The sequence below is a fragment of the Pleurodeles waltl genome, chromosome 1_2, assembly GCF_031143425.1.
Source record: "Pleurodeles waltl isolate 20211129_DDA chromosome 1_2, aPleWal1.hap1.20221129, whole genome shotgun sequence".
Lineage (NCBI taxonomy): Eukaryota > Metazoa > Chordata > Amphibia > Caudata > Salamandridae > Pleurodeles > Pleurodeles waltl.
Genome location: NC_090437.1, coordinates 166,535,512 through 166,555,161, shown reverse-complemented (window position 1 = coordinate 166,555,161; position 19,650 = coordinate 166,535,512). Strand labels below are relative to the sequence as shown.

Here is a 19,650-nt window from a genome sequence, read left to right as displayed (position 1 = left end):
AGACCTTCAGATATCTCATTCAACTCTTTGTCTTTTCTCGTTGTTTAATGTTCAACATTATGCCTTTAGAGGGGGTATGTTAAGAACACTATTATAGCCTCTTTACTTCAGACAATACCAGCTCATTAAAGGTCCCCATCCTATTTATAGGCCCTCGCCAGCACTTGGGCCTATATCTCGGGCTGAGGGTCTTTAAAAACGATACTGCATTAGGCATTGAGCTATAGTGCTTAATTCCCCTGCAATACCCAATGTATTTATGTGCCAATAAGAATCTTCTTGCTTCTACCAGAAACAGCATACCTGTGCATCTGAGAAATTCTGCAAAGCTAAAGCACTGTGCCGCAGCTAATTCTGAAATTACGGACAATCAGAAGTGATGCAAGGTGTAAGCAGAGATTTCCAAAACTGTGGGTCTTCACTTCTGCAGATTTGATAAAGCTCAAGGCAACTTCGTAATTTTAGTACACTTTCACGAAATATGGACTTTTTAAAAGAACTGCTAGAGAGAAGGATCAAATAAATATTGAGGGTAAGAAACAAATATGCTTTTAGTCATCTTTACTTAAATAGGTGATACATTGTTAGACATTTTTTAAAACTTTTTTTCTGAAAAACATAAGTTGTTCCTAAAAAGGAGAGAATTCTCCTTGTAAAATATTATATTTACAAGTTCACAACATTGCAAAAACTTACCAATTTCTGTCAAATACGTTGTTTTTTGACAAATGATGCATGAGGTTATCATAGTTCCTCTGCAATCAAACATCATATACAATTCTTGTGACAGAAAAATACCATTGAAGTTCCTGCAACAAAGAATATACCATAATGGCTGTAAACAAGTGGTCTATATCAGGGGATCAAAATTTGTGGTTGAGACTCCTACTAATATTCAAAGTTGGGCTGAAAGTGTGTCTAAAATATATGCCCCTCCGTACTAAAAATATTCATACCAGTGAATCCCGCCAATACACATGCCAGGAAATGCTGTCAACATATATGTGAAGGGCTGATTCTAACATTATATCTAAAGTCTGAGGATGCTGCTAACATATTTTCCAGGAAGTACTGTGAATATTTATGTTCAAGAGTGCTGTCAAAATTGAGGAAAAATGTCATATATATATATATGGAAAATGTTTCTTACCCAGTAGACATCTGTCCGTGGCATGTAGTGCTGTAGATTCATATGCTTTCCATAAGTCCCCCATCTAGCTCGGAGTGTTACAAGTTGTTTTTCTTCTAATAATGTTTTCGAGTCACAAGATCAAGTGACACCTCCTCCGGGTGATAGTGAGCATGGGCACTGAGTCCTTCGTTAGATTGTTTTCCCACAGGTAGGTGAGGTAAGGAATATATGATGTCCATCTGGTGTATATACAATACTTGTGGAATAATTTACTACAACTACTACAGGCGTCCGGGGAGGATGGAGGGTGCATGTGAATCTACATCACTACATGCCACAAACATATGTCTACTGGGTAAGTAACATTTTCCGTTCGATGGCATGTTTGGATACACATGCTATGCATAGACTGTAAAGCAGCCCCCTCCTAGTAAACGGTGGCAAGCCTGTAGGAGTTGTAGTAGTTTGAAACAGTGTCCTGAGCACTGCCTGGCCAACCATTGCTTGCTGGCGAGCTAAAACATCTACACAGTAGTGCTTAGTGAATGTGTGTGGGGTAGACCAAGCAGCAGCTTTACAAATGTCTGCTATTGGAATAGATTGACCTTTTTATCTGATAGAGTGCGCTCTAGGAGCTGTAGGTAATTGTCTTTTAGCGTTCATATAACAAGTTTGAATACACTTGACTATCCATCTTTCTATCCCATTTTTGGAACTTGGATTGCCTTTGTGAGGCTTTGAAAATGCTACAAAAAGCTGTTTAGATTTTTTAAAACTTTTAGTTCTGTCAATGTAATACATAGGAGCTTGTTTAACATCTATTGTGTGCAAAGCTCTTTCAGTGACTAAGTCCGGTTGTGGGAAAAATACAGGTAACTCAACTGATTGTTTAATGTGAAATGGTGAAACTACTTTTCGTAGAAATGTAGGGTTAGACTTGAGGACTACTCTATCTTTGTGTACTTGGAAAAAAGGATTCTTATAAAGTGAAAGCTTATAATGCACTTACATATTGTAGAGAAGTGATAACCACTAAAAATGCAACTTTCCATGAAAGAAACTGCAGAGATCAGAATGCATTGGTTCAGATGGTGGACCCATACGTCTAGTAAGGACAATATTAATCAATCAATCAGGACTTTGCAAAGCGCACTACTTACCAGTGAGGGTCTCAAGGCACTGAGGAAGGGAGAGGGTAGAAGGTGGGGGAGGTGCTGCTACTGCTCAAACAGCCAGGTCTTGAGAAGTTTCCTGAAGGTAAGGAGGTCTTTGGTCTGGCGCAGGTGGGTGGGAAAAGTGTTCCACGTTTTGACAGCGAGGTGCGAGAACGATCTACGGCGGGTTGTAGTTCTGCAGACACGTGGGACGGTTGCGAGGGCGAGGTCGGCTGAGCGGAGATGACGAGTCGGGGTGTAGAAGGAGAGTTGTCTGTTGAGGTATTCTGGTCCGTTGTTGTGCAGTGCTTTGTGAGCGTGGGTGAGAAGTTTAAAGGTGATTCTCTTGTTGACTGGGAGGCAGTGCAGGTTTTTCAGGTGGTCTGTGATGTGGCAGTGGCGGGGGATGTCCAGGATGAGGCATGCGGAGGCGTTCCGGATGCGTTGCAGCCTCGTCTGGAGTTTGGCTGTGGTTCCTGCGTAGAGGGCATTGCCATAGTGCAGTTTGCTGCTTACGAGGGCTTGGGTGACTGTTCTTCTGGTTTTGGCGGGTATCTATTCGTAGATCTTTCAGAGCATGCGGAGGGTGTTGAAGCAGGAGGAGGAGATGGCGTTGACTTGCTGGGTCATGGATAGTGAGGGGTCCAAGATGAATCCTAGGTTGCATGTGTGGTCGATGAGAGTCAGAGCGGCTCTGAAAGTGGCAGGCCACCAGGAGTAATCCCATGCAGAGGGGGTGGAGCTGAAGATGAGGACTTCCGTTTTATCAGAATTGAGTTTGAGGCAGCTGCTCTTCATCCATTCGGCGATGGCCTTCATTCCTTCGTGGAGGTTGGTCTTGGCGGAGTCCTTGGGGAGGGAGAGGATCAGCTGGGTGTCGTCGGCATATGAGATGATGTTGAGGTTGTGGGATCGGGCCATGTTAGCGAGCGGGCCATGTAGACATTGAAGAGGGTCGGGCTGAGGGACGAACCCTGGGTTACACCGTAGATGATTACAATGGCCTCCGAGCAGATTGGGGGGAGGCGGACTCTCTGTGTTCTGGCAGTGAGAAAGGAGGTGACCCAGTCCAGGGCTCTGTCGCGGATTCCAGCATTTCTGAGGCATGAGCGTAGGGTGTGGTGACAGACGTGTCGCACGCGGCCGAGAGGTCCAGAAGGATGAGGGCCGTGGTTTGGCAGCTGTCCAGTATGGTTCTGATGTCGTCTGTGGCGGCGATGAGGGCAGTTTCGGTGCTGTAGTTGCTGCAGAATCTGGATTGGGAAGGGTCCAGGGTGCGGTTCTCCTTGAGGAAGCGGGTTAGTTGTCTGTCGACAGCCTTCTCTGTGACTTTTGCCGGGAAGGGGAGCAGGGAGATAGGCCGGCAGTTCTTGAGGTCCTATGGGTTCGCCTTGTTTTTTTTGAGGAGGGCGTTGATCGCGGCATGTTTCCAGCTCTCCGGGAAGGTGGCGAACTCGAAGGAGCTGTTGATGATCTTCCATAGTTGGGGTGCGATGACGGAGCTTGCTTTGTTGAGGATGTGGTGAGGGTGCAGGGGAACAGATGGAGAACCGGAGTGGATGCTGTTCATGATTTTTATGGTGTTGCTGTCATTGACGGGGGTCCAGGAGAGCAGGAGGTTTGTCAGAGGTGAATCTGTGGTGTTGGTGGTTGCTGGGGAGGTCTGGGTGCTGAAGCTGACGTGGATGTTTACAATCTTGCGGTGGAAGTAGAAGGCTAGGGAGTCACAGAGGTCTTGGGATGGCGGGATGTCGTTGGTGTTGGAGCTGGGGTTCAAGAGTTCCTTCATGACGTTGAAGTGCTCCTTTACTGTGATAGGGGAACAGGCTCTATAGCCTCTTTGAGAAGAAGGGATTGTATCTCTTCTTTTAAGATAGTTAGATGGGCGTTCTGAAAGTTTGTGAGCATGTGGGGGACTATTTGGTGGAATGGAAATGTTTTCTAGAAAAGTAACCATGTTGGATAATTGATAGAACCCAGTGATCGGTGGTGCTATTGGACCACTGGGGATAGAAATGGAGTAGTCTTCCCCCTACTGGAGAAGTGTGTGCTGGTGGAAGGTGTAGCCTGTCACTGGTGTGTGTTTGAGGCAGAACTGCTTGAGGTGAATACCTTCCCTCTCCCTTTATTACTGGCACCTCTATAGGAATCTCTGAAGGAACCTCTATTATAAAAGTGTGTGCCTTGTTTTGTTTGGGAGATGGAAAGCTCAGTAGATGTCTTGAAGCCTCCTCTTAATTGTGGGCGACGAAAAGTACCCCTTTGTGGTGTTGTAAATAAGGCTTCCATGGCCTTTGCTGTTTCTTGAATTTTTTCCCAGTTTCTCTGTATTGGTGTCAACCTGTTGTCCAAATACATGTTCCTTGTCAAAAGGCAGATCAGGCACTGCCTGTTGTATTTCAAGCTTGAACCCAGAACATCTTAACCAGGCATGTCTCCTAATAATAATGCAGTATGCAGTTGTATGAGCAGCATCAGTGGCACACCTAATGGCATTATTGAAAATAGTTTGGACCTCTGAAACTATCTCCTGTCCCCTTTTACGGTATTCTTCTCTGAGATACAGGAGAAGGTCTTCCATCTCGTCCCAGTGGGCCCTATCATATCCTACTAGGAAAGCTTGGGAATTGCCGATACGCCAACGATTGGCTGTTTGTGGCGCTACCCGTTTACACTCGGCATCTAATTTGTTACTTTTCTTATCAGGAGGAGGTGCATCTCCTGCTGACTGACTGTTGGCTTACGTACCGCTCTAACCACAATGGAATCTGGAGGCAATTGCGACTTAATGTATATAGGGTTTGTAGGAGCTGGCTTGTATTTTTGTGAACTCTTGGAGTAATTACTGTACATCTGACAGACTCTTTAAAAATGCCTGTAACATGCCTAAGAATGCCTGGTAGCATGGGAAGAAATGGAGTTTCCTTGTGGGTGTAAGCCAGTGTATCAAATAGAAAATCTTCTTCAATTGGATCAGAATGCACTTGGACATTATGATAAGTAGCTGCACGTGCCATGACCAGCTGATAAGATGTTGCGTCTCCAGGAAGTGAAGGCCGTACAGGATATAAATCAGGATCATTTGGAAGTATTGGGCCTATATCATAAGAATCCTAACGGTCTATGTCCTGTGGAATGTCTTCTATGTCATCTACCCGGTGGTGTTGGTGAACCTTGTGGAAAGAATTGTGGCTCGACAATAGGTGTAGGAGACTGTGGAGGTGGAATAGGAGTAAGAGGAGGACCAGGAGAGTGTGGAGGAGAAGTCCTAGGTTGTACTGGAGCCTTATCTTTGTAGAGCTTCTTAGGTGGAGGAGATGTGTCCAAAGTTTCCTGGAAAGTAAGTTCCTCATTATTGGAACTGGAGGATAAGCAATAATGCATCCTGTTCCTTTTTGGATGTGAAGCTGGCGCTGGTGAGCAGCCACTGTTCCAAGGATAGGCTCCACTGTTAAGTCAGAGGGAAGACTTCAGTCTTTTGAAGGAGATTCCAAAACTTTTGGAGCCTTTTGTCGGATAGAAGCCTTCGAGTCCGAAACAGAGGAAGATGTTTTTTTGGTAGGAGCTGTAACACTCGGATTGAGGGTTGATTTGATCCCGAGGCTGAATGAGGCGTCGAGCCAGAGGTTGATGCCGAAGACGTTTTAGTCTTGGTTATTTTCGATGTAGAGCCCAAAGGTGGGGCATCCAAATGTAATTTTTGGATCTGACCATGGCCTGAAGGCAGTGGTGGACCAATGACTGTTTTACATGGCTCCTTAAAATCTTTACACGGGGGCTCAGGGTAGTACTCACAGGTAGCGCTGAGGTAAGAGGCTGGCTTTCAATGTCCAATTGAACATCCGAGTCCAACTCTCCAATGGAAAAAGCCTCTTCTTTGTGAATCTCCTCCTGCGCATGCTCTTCCCCAAAGATACCAGGGGTGTTGTCCGGCCTCTTCAACGACATCTCCAACCAGCATGCTCTTCGGTCTCGTATAGTCTTCTTGGAGCAAAAAGACCAACAGTTGTTGCAGGTTTCTTCTCTGCGGTCCAGGGACAAGAACAGATAACACACCTGGTGATGATGGGTGTTGGGAATTTGGAATGGCATGGAGGGCATAATCGAAATGGAGTATGTCCCATTAGCCCTGCATTTCTCAACACCACATGGAGTAATAGGCCTGAGACGGGCGGGGGCGCCCGAAGGGCAGTTAACCAACCCCGATGCAGAAATGTGCTTTGAATGCGTTAGACCAGTGGTTCCCAACCTGTGGTCGGTGGCCCCTGGGGGTCCACGAAGCCTCCTCAGGGGGTCCGCGAAGCCTCCTCAGGAGGTCCGCGACTGCTTAAAAAATTAAATAATATTAATAGATTAGGTCTTCAGCTTTCAGTAATGGCTTAGTTGGGGGTCCCCAGATTCCAATAATGATTCAGTGGGGGGCCCCAGGTTCCAGTAATGATAAAGCAAGGGGTACACAGAAGTCAAAAGGTTGGGAACCGCTGCGTTAGACAATATGTGATCAAAATACAATACCGTCACTGATAGAAAGACAGAAAGTAGAGTTCGGAATCGACTGAGCCAAGGAATATCAGAGTGAGAGCAAAACATGCCCGAACCCGACAGCAGAGAGAAACAAATCTAACAAAGGACTCCATGCCCATGCACACTATCACCCAGAGGAGGAGTCACTCGATCTTGTGACTCGAAAACATTCTTCGAAGAACAAAACTTGTAACACTCCGAGCCCAACACTAGATGACGGACTTATGCAAAGCATGTGTATCTACAGCCACAGGTGCCACTGAACATATATTTATATATATATCTCAAATAGACAAATATTTATGCTAGGGTGAACTGGTATCTGTATTTAGGTTCAGAGTGCCGGAAATGTTTCAGCTCTAGCAATTTCTATTGAGAGTGTTGGCACAATTTTCTTATGGGTAGCAGCCAACTGTGTGCCACGGTGTGTTGCCAAATTGTATAACTAACCAGCATCCAATATTTATGCCTATAAAAGCTACCATTATTACTTATTGAAAATGCTGCTGATATACAGTCATGGGAGTAGGAGTTCTGTCAAAATTTACACTTGGTGTTACGGCCAACATTCGTAAGGGGGAATATGGTTGACATCAATAAGTAATGTGCTTTTGCACTGATGGAACTACCTCTTGTTTTGGCTTCTGAACTGCGTGGAGTAATGCAGCAGTTAAATTTTTTAGATCATCATGTTCATACAACTCCCTTTCCAATATCAGAAACTGTTGTATTGTACTTTATCCATATAACTAGATAGACTCTGCTGTTGGAGATGTGTTGAGGGCCTACAGAAAGCCAAACTTAAAGGAGGCCTTTTCTTTCATATGGTAAAGTTCTGCATTATGACACATATCTTAAGGGAGGAAATGGCCCAAATATTCTTACATTAAATCTGTCAGCAAAGAGTCTTGAATGTGTCTGCAGCATTATTTTGGCACAAAATTGCATGCCCGTGGTAGAATAGCCTTTTTTTGAAGTGAAGCTGATGAAGACAAAAAAAGAAAGAAGCTGTAAATTGTGCACTAGAATCATGAGATGGGATACATTAACAATTGAATCTCATATGAAATAAAGATCATTTTACTAGGAGCTTCTTAACTAAACTTCAGGAGCACATGTAACATGTGGTTAGAGTTTTTCAACACTGAGAGAAGTTCTTTATACTTTTCTCCCGAATCCAAATTCCATTTTTCTCCTTTGTTACAGTAAACACAGGACGCTGTGGACTAATTACAGCAGAGGCACCTACATTTTCACCATTCGACTGCATTGTTTTAAAGCCTAACATAGGCTCTTACAAATAGGTGATTAGCATCTACATCTTTGTTTTTGTAGGCCAGGGCAAAATAAGCCTTGGAGAGCCTTATACAGGAGATTGGGGTAGGTGTTCCTCTTGCTGAAACTATTCAGTATGTTCAGTCCCAAGTGACAAATACTATCCCTAAAATATTGGTTAGTTTCATCTGAGAACATAATTGTCCTGGGGATTCGGCCACTCATTCATGATAATCTCAATACACTTTATAAATTAAGCATTGTATTTTGTAAATGTTCATATATTTAAAAATCCAAGTGTTTAGTTTTATTGATTCACCAACTGAGAACACTTCTTACGAGCTCTTCACGTACATTGATTGTGTCTCTTGGTCTGGATTTTGCTACGTACCATGGAGTGTACCCTACTAAAACAAGTAGGTTTTTAGTGTCTTTCTGAGAGCCTCCAGGGAGTCCACCTGGTGCAGTCATAGAAGAATGGAATTCCAAAATGCAGATCCACATAGGAAAAGCTATATTATTGTGACAGGCGTTTCATCTGGTGCCCAGGTACTGGACAGAGGTTTGTACTTCTGCTATCTGGGCCAGGAAAGGCGTGGGGAGAGCGTATAGAGACAAATTAAGCAGACACTTAGGAACTAAACATATCAGCTTAAACTGTATCTTCTGGAGATGGCGGGGTTGGGAAAAGGGTAGACCAGGTTATGGTGTATTTCAATAATCCATTGTAGCATTCACAGGTACTTGACTACATGAGCCCTGATGGGTATGGACCACAGTACTAGGGTGTGTCTCTGCTTGCTTCATCTGGAAAACTGCATACAACCACACTGTTGTGATGTGTGAGGGGTATGGTGGATTCAAAGAAGAACTCCAAGTTTAGCCCTTTCTGTTAGGCAGCTATATTGGCCACAATGCGATGTGTGTTTATTGATAAGATATACTTTGATATTAATCGAGGTTCATCTGATCTTGTTGCCTTTCTTGTACAGGAGTTGTCACTGTTGTTTGTACATAAAGCTGGTTGACTTTTGCTTTCAAAGCTCCTTGTTTAATGTACTCCAGATGTATTGCTGTGATTGTGAAAGGATGCTAGATTCTAGAAATCTGGTTTGCATATGTAGTTGTGTACAATTTGCTAGTGTATAATGTACCTTTTGTTTGTATGCAAGTTTGAAATAAAGTCCATTTTTTCAAGGGAGTGATGGATTTTGTTTCGGACTATGCTTTCTCACATCCTTGCACATTTACTAGTGCATAATAAGATTTTGCTTTTGGCTAAACCTTTTCTCATGTTCAGTGTACTGGAAGGCTTTCTCTTGTGTATGTTTTCTTTGGTGAATAATTAAGCACTGTTTTAAAGTATAACTTTTATCACATTCACTACACTGATAAGGCCTTTCTCCTGTGTGTATTCTCTGATGTCCAATAAAATGCTGTTTCTGTATAAAGCTTTTACCACATTCGGTGCACTGATACGGTCTCTCGCCAGTATGTATGTTCAAATGTCTGTTAAGATGTCGCTTCTGTATGAAGCTTTTTTTACACTTAGGACACTGAAATGGCCTTTTTCTTATATCTGCTCTTTGAACATTAATAGGACCATTCTTACTGGCGTTTTGAGCGAATTCAGTACTAATGTATTGCCTCCAGTTACGTGATGTTTTCTGCGGATAAGTAACAAGCGTAGTGTTCCTCAGAATACCATCTGGCTCATTATACAGGTAAGAGCTGGTGGCTTTGTGAGTGCCCTGGTGAACACTGGAATGTATCTCATTACTGAAATCTCTTCCACATAGATCCGTATCATGTCCTCTCATTTCTTGATTAGTCTCTGTCCACAGGTGACTCAGTGAATGTGTCCCTTTTTCAGAGCATTGATGTGCATTTGCTTTAGATTTCCTTAGTGAAACTTTGCACGTTGGTATGTTTTCAGCATGTTTTGGAGAACCTTCTTTTTGGCTATTTCTTTTCATACCTCCATCACCTGTTGATTGAAAATGCAAGCCATGTCATTAGCTTTCCACCAAATGTTCAAAGACAAACCATTCTGCTGCAAACTCTGCATTGCAAATGGATATTCTTGCTGCTCATAGAATACTTAAAAAAATACTATATGACAGGTGTTTACAAAACAAGAGGATGAATGAATTGACATAGAAGAACAAGTTGCTTACCTTTGGTAATGCTCATTCTTGTGGATAATCTATCTAACCACAGATTCCTCCCCTTTTGAATATCGTCAGGCTGCCGACTGGATCCACAAAATTTGACAGCAATGTTCCACATGCTGATAAGCTGAGCCTCGAACATCAGGATCATATCCTGGATATCCTGGACTTACTGGGGCAGTGGAAAGGCCTAGAACGCTACTGTATCTAGGACAGATTCAATGAAAGCTTGTTGATGGAAAATCCCAACAATCTCAGGAGTTCGGATGTTGCACGGAGGTGAGCCTGTCTTGAGCAGCCTGTCATCAAAGTACAGGATCCTTTGTATTTCCAGCCTTTGAAAATGGGAAGTGACCACCACAGTCACTTTTGTGTACACTTGAGGGGGCAAAGTAGTGTTGAAGGGGACACTGCAAATTGGAAGTGTTTCCACCCCACCACGAACCGCATATAGCGCCTGTGGGGCTACAGTATGAATATATGAAGATATGCGTCCTTTAAGTCTAAGGACAGTATTCAATCTATTTGGTCTACAGCACCAAGAATCAGGTCAGGACAGCATTTTGAATGTATCTTTCCTCAGAAAATCATTCAGTGGGAGGGGGTCCTGTGTAAGCCCGAGACCTCTACCCTTCAGTATCTGGAACCAGCTCAACTGAACCCTTGGCCAGCAGAAGGCTGATTTCTTACAACAAGTTCTCGAAATGGTCTGCTGATAGTCGTTCTGATGGGGGCAGGGTGAAATGGAAAGGAAGGACGTTGCCCCTTTGAATGATTTGCAAGACCCATTTGTATGATGTGATGTATGTCCAACTGGAGAGGAAATGTCTAATCCGTGGGTTTAGGCATGTCAGGGCAAGTTAAAGTGGCCTGGCATACTCAGCAGCAGGGGAAGAAGAACTGAAGGACATCTCTTCCTGTAGGTGCAAACAGCCTCGGTGCCACCCTGAAAAGATTGGGTCTGCTGTTGCTGCAGTTTGGGAGGGCTGGCAATGTTTTGTACTGTTGGTAGAAATGCTTGGTGGGAGTCAAGATACGCAAACATATTTCTGTGGCACAATTATCCTAAAATCATTTGATCGCTGAATCAGCCTTCTCGCCAAGCAATCTGGAGCCAGCAAAGGGCATGTCCATTAAGAAACACTTTAGCATACTGTGAAAATCCAGTTGATTTCACCTAACTGTGCCTTCTAAGCACTGTTTTGATTCCTACAACTCTGCTAGCAAAGTCTTTGGTTACGTTCTGACCACCATGCATCACTTGGGCCAGTGAGGCTCCGAAGCCTTCGTGGACAGCTAGCAATATTTTGCTTGTTGTGTCAAATAAAACATGGATACACCTGCCTGAAGGCATACTCCATTCAAGAATTGTAGGGCAAAACTGGCTAAAAAGGTAAAAAGGCATCAATACGTTTGACTCCCTATCTGGAGGGCTGATCCGGAAGGCATTAGGAGCGTCTTACTACTGTACCACCAGTCTCTCAAGCATAGGATAGCTTGTCAGAATGGGATCACCGGACGGCACTTATGTGCCTGGCCACAGGTTGCCTCACCTTCGGGGTCTCGCATGGCTTAGAACCATGTGGCAATAAGAGCATCCATAAGAGCTTTGCTGAATGGGAATAGTGTCGCAGTAGAGGCAGGGCCTGGCTGAAGAGTCTGCTTTTATTTCAGTTACTGCCTCTTGCACAATTACAGCTACAGAAGTGTTTTCCTACACTGAGGGCCAAGGTGGCAAGTCCAGCTTGGTGTTTGGAGATGTATCTAGCCCACTAGCATTAGGTGAATCCAGGCATAACCTGTCATTGATATAGTGAGGGGATGGAAGTTGTCCGCTTGCTCAACATCACTGATGTTGTGGGGAACATTTGGCACACCTTAAACTGCAACAGATGTGAATAAGGCATCTACTCCCTGTTAGAATTCGGGCAGAGTCAGAAAGTCTGGTTACATATTAACCAGTTGCACTTTAGTAATCTTGTAGCAGAACATAGGCCTAGGGCAGGCCAAGAACGGTTCAGGGTTAGAGATCAATGCCAGAGTAGGATCTAGTGTTGGTAGAGTCTGCAACGAAGCTGGCATGGTGAAGACTGGCTTGGACGCTGGAGCCAGGGTGGAAATCTGACTCAGCATTAGTACGGGTCTAGGCTTGGTCCCTGAGGGGCAGCTGGCACAAAGAAAACTGCCTGAGGGAGTCCAAATGGATCCCCTAAGGGCCCAAAGGCGTCCCAGAGGGAGACAGAAGTGTTAAAAGAGAAGTAGCATGGCTTCTTTGAAGCCCACTGTTTGCAGCGAGGTTGATAACAGCCTGGCCAGTTCAGATGAGGGGGGTCGGGTGCTGGGACCAGTTGCAAGACTGGACTAGAGTCTGAAGACACTTGTGGGGTATGATTCTTCCACTGATATTCTCACACCTTCTCACTTCATTTTGGGTGGTGCGATTGCATTGAGTCCCACTAAGCTTTCTTTCACTATGGCACATTTTTGACTTCTGCTTACTAAGACTTCAAGCAACAATGGGACTTCATGCAGGAATGGATTCCTGAATGACTTAACGGTAGGAGGAATTACGTTTCGACTGCAAGCTCTTCTTGTGTTTGGCAAAGTAGAGTTATGCCTCTTGCCCCTGGACCATCTTCAGGTGCATGAGGGTATATTTATTGCACAACTTTAACTCATGACTGGAACCTAAGTAACAAAAACACACATCGCCATGTGGGTCCATTAATGGTATCTATTTTCTGCAGTTGCGGCATAGCTTCAATCCTGATGTTTTCTGGGGAAACATTGTCCCTGGCACACTGTGAGGTAAATCCATCTGTAATGGCTCCACAAAATGTGCCACACTAGTGGCAGTTGCACTCCATACAAGTGCTATATAACACAATCTTCAACACCTCTCTAGGAATAAAATCTAAAGCCCATGAAAAATGCCCCTTCAGTATAATATTGTGACTTCAGAACGAAGCAAAGAAGCAGACAACACAATCGGGAGATGACATCCCTTCCTTGCCCTAAGTAACACTGTCAACCGGTTACAAGCCATACATAAATTGACATTGTTTTCCTCCTCCAACTGCTCAAGACCTTTTCCACTAGCTTGGTGTATTGTCTTAATTCACAACAATTCACTGTCGTTTTGTAACTATAATGCTTTGACATCTCTGAATGATTTCAGGCACTCAAGCTGAGTGAAAATTCATGTAGTGGCTTAGTCCTAGAGCATTAGCACAGTATGACGAAATAAAACATTTCTGTGCTCTGATTTGCCAAAATTATATTTTTTTGCTCACACCATGATGAGTTTGCACTTTCAATGTGTTCATATGAGAAGATTTCTATGTAAACCCTAAGAATTGTGGGTGAACCAGATGACTTTGCAATGCTACTAGAGATGCAGCCCAATTTCTTACTGATCTTACTGCTCATTTGGGACTTAAAATGTTTTGATTTTGTTTACTATTCTCTATTGCCCTATTACTGACAGCCTTCATGGCAATCATGTATGCATCTGTACTTTTGCATTTCTGTATTGCTCCCTTTAACTTTTGTAATAAGTATCTCTACATTTTAGAGTTCTGCCCTACAATTCACTTATTAAGCCTGTCCATACTTAATTTGTATGTACTTGTATTTTTTTTAAACTATTTTGTTTGCATTTTCTACAGGATACGATATAGGACACACTGTACCGTTCCACATGATGCAATGTGAATAGTATAAAGTGGGAGGCGCTGCTCACGCCCTCAGTCCTAAGCAATTGGTCAATTTAAACCACAGTCCCACTCATAAAATACATAAGAAATCGCCACACCTCGCAGACAACCCCAATACAACATAATCAGCCAGTTAGAAGGTCAGTTTCCGATAAACCCCTTGTGGTGTCCAGTGGAGACATGATGTGTATGTCAGATGCCCTCAGAGTTCTGGACATTGTCATATGAAGTCCCCCTGCCATTTGTAGCTGCATTAAGTGGGTGCTGAAGGGGTGCCATATAACATCGCACTTGGCTACTCAGGTAAGGAGGATGGCGGTTAACTTTTCCGTGGCATAAAGCGACCAAATCTTCCCCCATCACATATTCATGGAAGGAGGTAAAAGTTGTGTCCACATTTGCGCCACACACATTCTGGCCACCAGCAACAAATGGGAAAACAGACGACTCGGAGGTGCTGTCGAAGGGAAGAGTGCATCTGTCCCTGGGTCCCCCAAAGCATCATGCGTGGATGGAGCAGCATCAGGACATTAGCGATGACCTGTACTGTACGTTGAATCTCAACCCAGAAAGTTTGGATCAGTGGGCAGGACCACAAAGTGTGCAGTAAAGTACCTTTTTTGACACACTCTTTCCAACATACGTTAGGGCCCCCAAAAATATTTATTAATCCGACAGGGGCGTGGTACCAGCAGGTTAGTATCTTATAAGCATTCTCTTTGTTACAGATGCATATTGAAGACTTGGCCGCCCTCCACTATATAGCGCCCATATGTCATCGGAAAGTTCGGTATCTAGTTCCCTTTCCCATTGTCGCATATAGGCATGTTTTTTTGGAGGGTTCAATTGTAGGATGTATTGGTTCAACAACAAAATGCCTATACATGGAGGGTTAGTGAGATAGAGGGGCTCAAGAGGTGCATTGTCCCGCTGCAGGGCCAGTCGTGCCTGCGTCCTGCCTGCCCATTGGATAGCCTGAAATAGTCTATAGGCGTCTCATCGAGCCAATGGAAAGCTATCAGTCAAGTCTCCGCGTGAACCCTATTCACCATCGTCATATAAGTCACATACAGTAGGAGAATTAACTCTATTTTTTATATGTTGTGTGGTGCCTTGTCTAAGGACACGTTGTCTCATGAAATGGAGGTTCAACATCGCCCCCTATCCATCCATCCCCCGTGGGCATATGGTTAAGGAGTCTTGTTGGAGTGTAAAAAGGTAGGGGTTCCCTGAGTCCATAGTATTGCAATGTTGTTTTTTAATAACCAAAATATATCTAAGTAAAAAACACTTTCAGCTCACCTGTCCGACTACTGACACATTCCCTTCTTTCAGTGCTGTTACTGGCCATGGAATATTCTTCTTCCTCTTCTTTAATAAAGAATGACACAACTGGTGTTTTAAAAATGTGTTCTGTATGAGACGAAACAGATAATTAGTATATGTTTCCAACAGTCTTGTAATCTAGTGTATCTTCAGTGCATAGGTTCTTCCACAATACACTCTTATCCTTTTTGACAGTCTTCATTTTAAAGCATAGTTTATTTTTTTTCTTTACCTTTGCAGACCCCTACTTTGCATGCAAGCGGAGCTATTTTGTGAATATTTATATTAATTAATTAGTTAACTGTCTGCTTATCTTAGAACACTGATTCTGTATTTGTATGGCCAGTGGTATTTAAAAAAGAAGAGGGCAGCAAAATAGAAAGAGAAAAATTAATGACATAAAAAGAGGAAAAACAGGAATGAAGAGAAAAATCAAGAACAAATGAGGAAGAAATAAGAAAAAATATACAAATTAAGGTAGCCAAAAACACCAGCATATAACCGTCTATTCTTAGCCTATGGTGGTACCAGACAAAGGAGAAGCTTGAAAGTGTTGTATCCATCCAGGACTTGTACTTCAATGAGGGTTTGCAGATAAAGGATAATTTGTCTTTGGCTTATTTGATTTAGTTAGTTACCTAGCTCCTCTTAGAGGCAGCCATCTGCTATGTTTGACAAATACTGATTAGACTGCTGCAATACATTGCCTGATAAATCACCACTCTTCCCTTAGACCTACAAACTTTGATAGATCTCCAGATGGACAAGAAAAGTAAAGCAGAAACTACAAATTTAATTTGGCTTAGTATTCATACTTGATTTGTGCAAGTGAATGCTAGGGGTGGACACTGGTACTCATTTTTATGAATCAGAACTTAGTTATCATCATGCCTTAACCTCAAGAAAGCAAGACAAAGGCAGAAAAAGGAGAAGAAAGTGAAGAGAAAGATAGGAAAGCAGTGACAAATGGAGAAAGCAGGGATGAAAAAAGAACCTCCAACACTGAGATACAGGAAGTGTAGTGTTACGGAACAAAGAGGTATGAAGTGGAATGAAGACTAGGTAACCTCAGAATTCAGCAGCACTGGCAGTCCAGCTCAGACCTGGAATAAATAAAGCACCACACATGGCCAACCATAGGTGCAGCAAACCCCTCCCATAGAAAATAATGGAGGCAGGGACTTTAATTAAAACCCCATTGGAAATAATGTTAAAATAAATAAATTTAGTTCTACCTTTTCAAAATGTACATACATTTAATTTTATGTTAATAAATTATATATGAATGAAAATAGATATAATTTTATTACAAAATATTTTTTTAGCTTTGTTAAATTAAAACTACATTTTATTTTTGTAAATGTCTCAATACATTTAAGTACATTCTTTACATACATTTTGGTGATTTTGACTACATAATAAATAAATATAAACACTTTAATTGTTTTTCTTCAATAAATCCTAATGTTAATTTCATATAATTACATTAATTAAATATTTAATTCAAAGTTAACTTATTAGTGCTGTAGCATTTTTTACTTTGCTCTATATTTAAAATACATATTATATATACACCTTTTTACATTGATTAGTGAAGGTAATGCACAACGTCATGGGTTCCTGTGAACAAAGCTAAACACCGAAACACATCGGGACTTGCAGCAAAATTAACAATACACACACTTTATCAGCACTCGTAGGTAGACACAGCATTTCTTTGGAGAATTAAGACTGAAGCAGACTGGTGTTTGGAGACAACTAGAATAACCTCAGACAGTCCATGTCATTGCATACATTTTTATTTTAGAAAAGTAGTTCCTCCCAATGCGTCAAGAATTGTGAGGACTGATGTTGTGGGCTGCGGGAGCCCGACTCAGGCCGCTGCTGAAGTGATCCAAGGACAATACTAACATTTACTGCGTGATATTTATATATATATATGGAAAATGTCACTTACCCAGTGTAATCTGTCCGTGGCATTAGTCGCTGCAGATTCACATGCTGTGCACATCCCGCCATCTGGTGTTGGGCTCGGAGTGTTACAAGTTGTTTTTCTTCGAAGAAGTCTTTTTGATTCACGAGACCGAGGGACTCCTCCCATTTCGACTCCATTGCGCATGGGCGTCGACTCCATCTTAGATTGTTTTCCCCGCAGAGGGTGAGGTAGGAGTTGTGTATGCTAGTAATAGTGCCCATGCAATGGAGTGAATGCGTATGTACATAATGAAGTTTTAAGTAATATATTTACAAATGTACAAATGTTTAAGATCTACTTCTAAATGGCTACAGGCTCCCGGGGAGGCGGGTGGGCGCATGTGAATCTGCAGCGACTAATGCCACGAACAGATGTACACTGGGTAAGTGACATTTTCCGTTCGATGGCATGTGTAGCTGCAGATACACATGCTGTGCATAAACTAATAAGCAGTTATCTCCCCAAAAGCGGTGGTTCAGCCTGTAGGAGTTGAAGTAGTTTGAAATAATGTTCTTAGTACAGATTGACCTACTGTTGCTTGTTGTGCAGTTAACACATCTACACAGTAGTGCTTGGTAAATGTATGAGGCGTAGACCATGTTGCTGCCTTACATATTTCGTTCATTGGAATATTTCCTAGAAACGCCATGGTAGCACCTTTCTTTCTGGTTGAGTGTGCCTTTGGTGTAATAGGCAGTTCTCTTTTAGCTTTAAGATAGCATGTTTGAATGCACTTAACTATCCATCTAGCAATGCCTTGTTTTGAAATTGGATTTCCTGTATGAGGTTTTTGAAAGGCGATAAATAGTTGTTTTGTCTTTCGAATTAGTTTTGTTCTGTCAATGTAGTACATTAGTGCTCTTTTGATGTCTAATGTATGTAGTGCTCTTTCAGCTACAGAATCTGGCTGTGGGAAGAACACTGGTAATTCTACCGTTTGATTCAAGTGGAACGGTGAGATTACTTTTGGTAAAAATTTAGGATTGGTCCGTAGAACAACTTTATTTTTGTGTATTTGAATAAATGGTTCTTGAATGGTAAATGCTTGAATTTCACTCACTCTTCTTAGAGATGTGATGGCAATTAAAAATGCAACTTTCCACGTTAAGTATTGCATTTCACAAGAGTGCATGGGCTCAAAAGGTGGCCCCATGAGTCGTGTTAAGACAATGTTGAGGTTCCATGAAGGAACCGGTGGTGTTCTTGGTGGTATAATTCTCTTTAGGCCTTCCATAAACGCTTTTATGACTGGTATCCTAAATAATGAAGTTGAGTGCGTAATTTGCAGGTAAGCTGAAATTGCCGTAAGATGTATTTTAATGGAAGAGAAAGCTAGTTTAGATTTCTGCAAATGTAGTAAGTATCCTACTATCTCTTTTGCAGATGCGTCTAAAGGTTGAATTTGATTATTATGGCAGTAATAAACAAATCTTTTCCACTTATTTGCATAACAGTGTCTAGTGGTAGGTTTTCTAGCCTGTTTTATGACCTCCATACATTCCTGTGTGAGGTCTAAGTGCCCGAATTCTAGGATTTCAGGAGCCAAATTACTAGATTCAGCGATGCTGGATTTGGATGTCTGATCTGTTGTTTGTGTTGGGTTAACAGATCTGGTCTGTTTGGCAGTTTGATATGAGGTACTACTGAAAGGTCTAGTAGTGTTGTGTACCAAGGTTGCCTTGCCCATGTTGGTGCTATTAGTATGAGTTTGAGTTTGTTTTGACTCAACTTGTTTACTAGATATGGAAGAAGTGGGAGAGGGGGAAAAGCGTACGTAAATATCCCTGACCAGTTCATCCATAGTGCATTGCCCTGAGACTGATGTTGTGGGTACCTGGATGCGAAGTTTTGGCATTTTGAGTTTTCTTTTGTTGCAAATAGATCTATTTGTGGCGTTCCCCACATTCTGAAGTAAGTGTTCAGTATTTGGGGGTGAATTTCCCATTCGTGGATCTGTTGGTGATCCCGAGAGAGATTGTCTGCTAACTGATTCTGAATCCTTGGAATAAATTGTGCTATTAGGCGAATGTGGTTGTGAATCGCCCAATGCCATATTTTTTGTGTTAGGAGACACAACTGTGTCAAGTGTGTTCCTCCCTGTTTGTTTAGGTAATACATTGTTGTCATGTTGTCTGTTTTGACAAGAGGGTATTTGTGGGTTATTATGGGTTGAAATGCTTTCAGAGCTAGAAATACCGCTAACAGTTCTAAGTGGTTTATATGAAACTGTTTTTGCTGAATGTCCCATTGTCCTTGGATGCTGTGCTGATTGAGGTGTGCTCCCCACCCTGTCATGGATGCATCTGTCGTTATTACGTATTGTGGCACTGGGTCTTGAAAAGACCGCCCTTGGTTTAAATTTATACTGTTCCACCAT

The 19,650-nt window shown here is 42.5% G+C and overlaps 1 protein-coding gene across 2 annotated transcripts in view; it reads right to left on the bottom strand.

Annotated features, from left to right (window-relative positions):
• Positions 1–546: 546 nt before the first annotated feature.
• The window catches only part of LOC138298682 (zinc finger protein 182-like), a 140,902-nt gene continuing 121,798 nt past the window's right edge, over positions 547–19,650 (bottom strand). For both annotated transcript variants that reach the window (XM_069236893.1, XM_069236894.1), the window contains exons 7-8: positions 15,275–15,385; positions 547–10,072 (exon numbers count right to left, since the gene is read on the bottom strand). In XM_069236893.1, the coding sequence (XP_069092994.1) occupies positions 9,336–10,072; positions 15,275–15,385 (848 nt within the window). In that variant the 3' untranslated portion in view covers positions 547–9,335. The remainder of the gene's footprint in view (positions 10,073–15,274; positions 15,386–19,650) is intronic.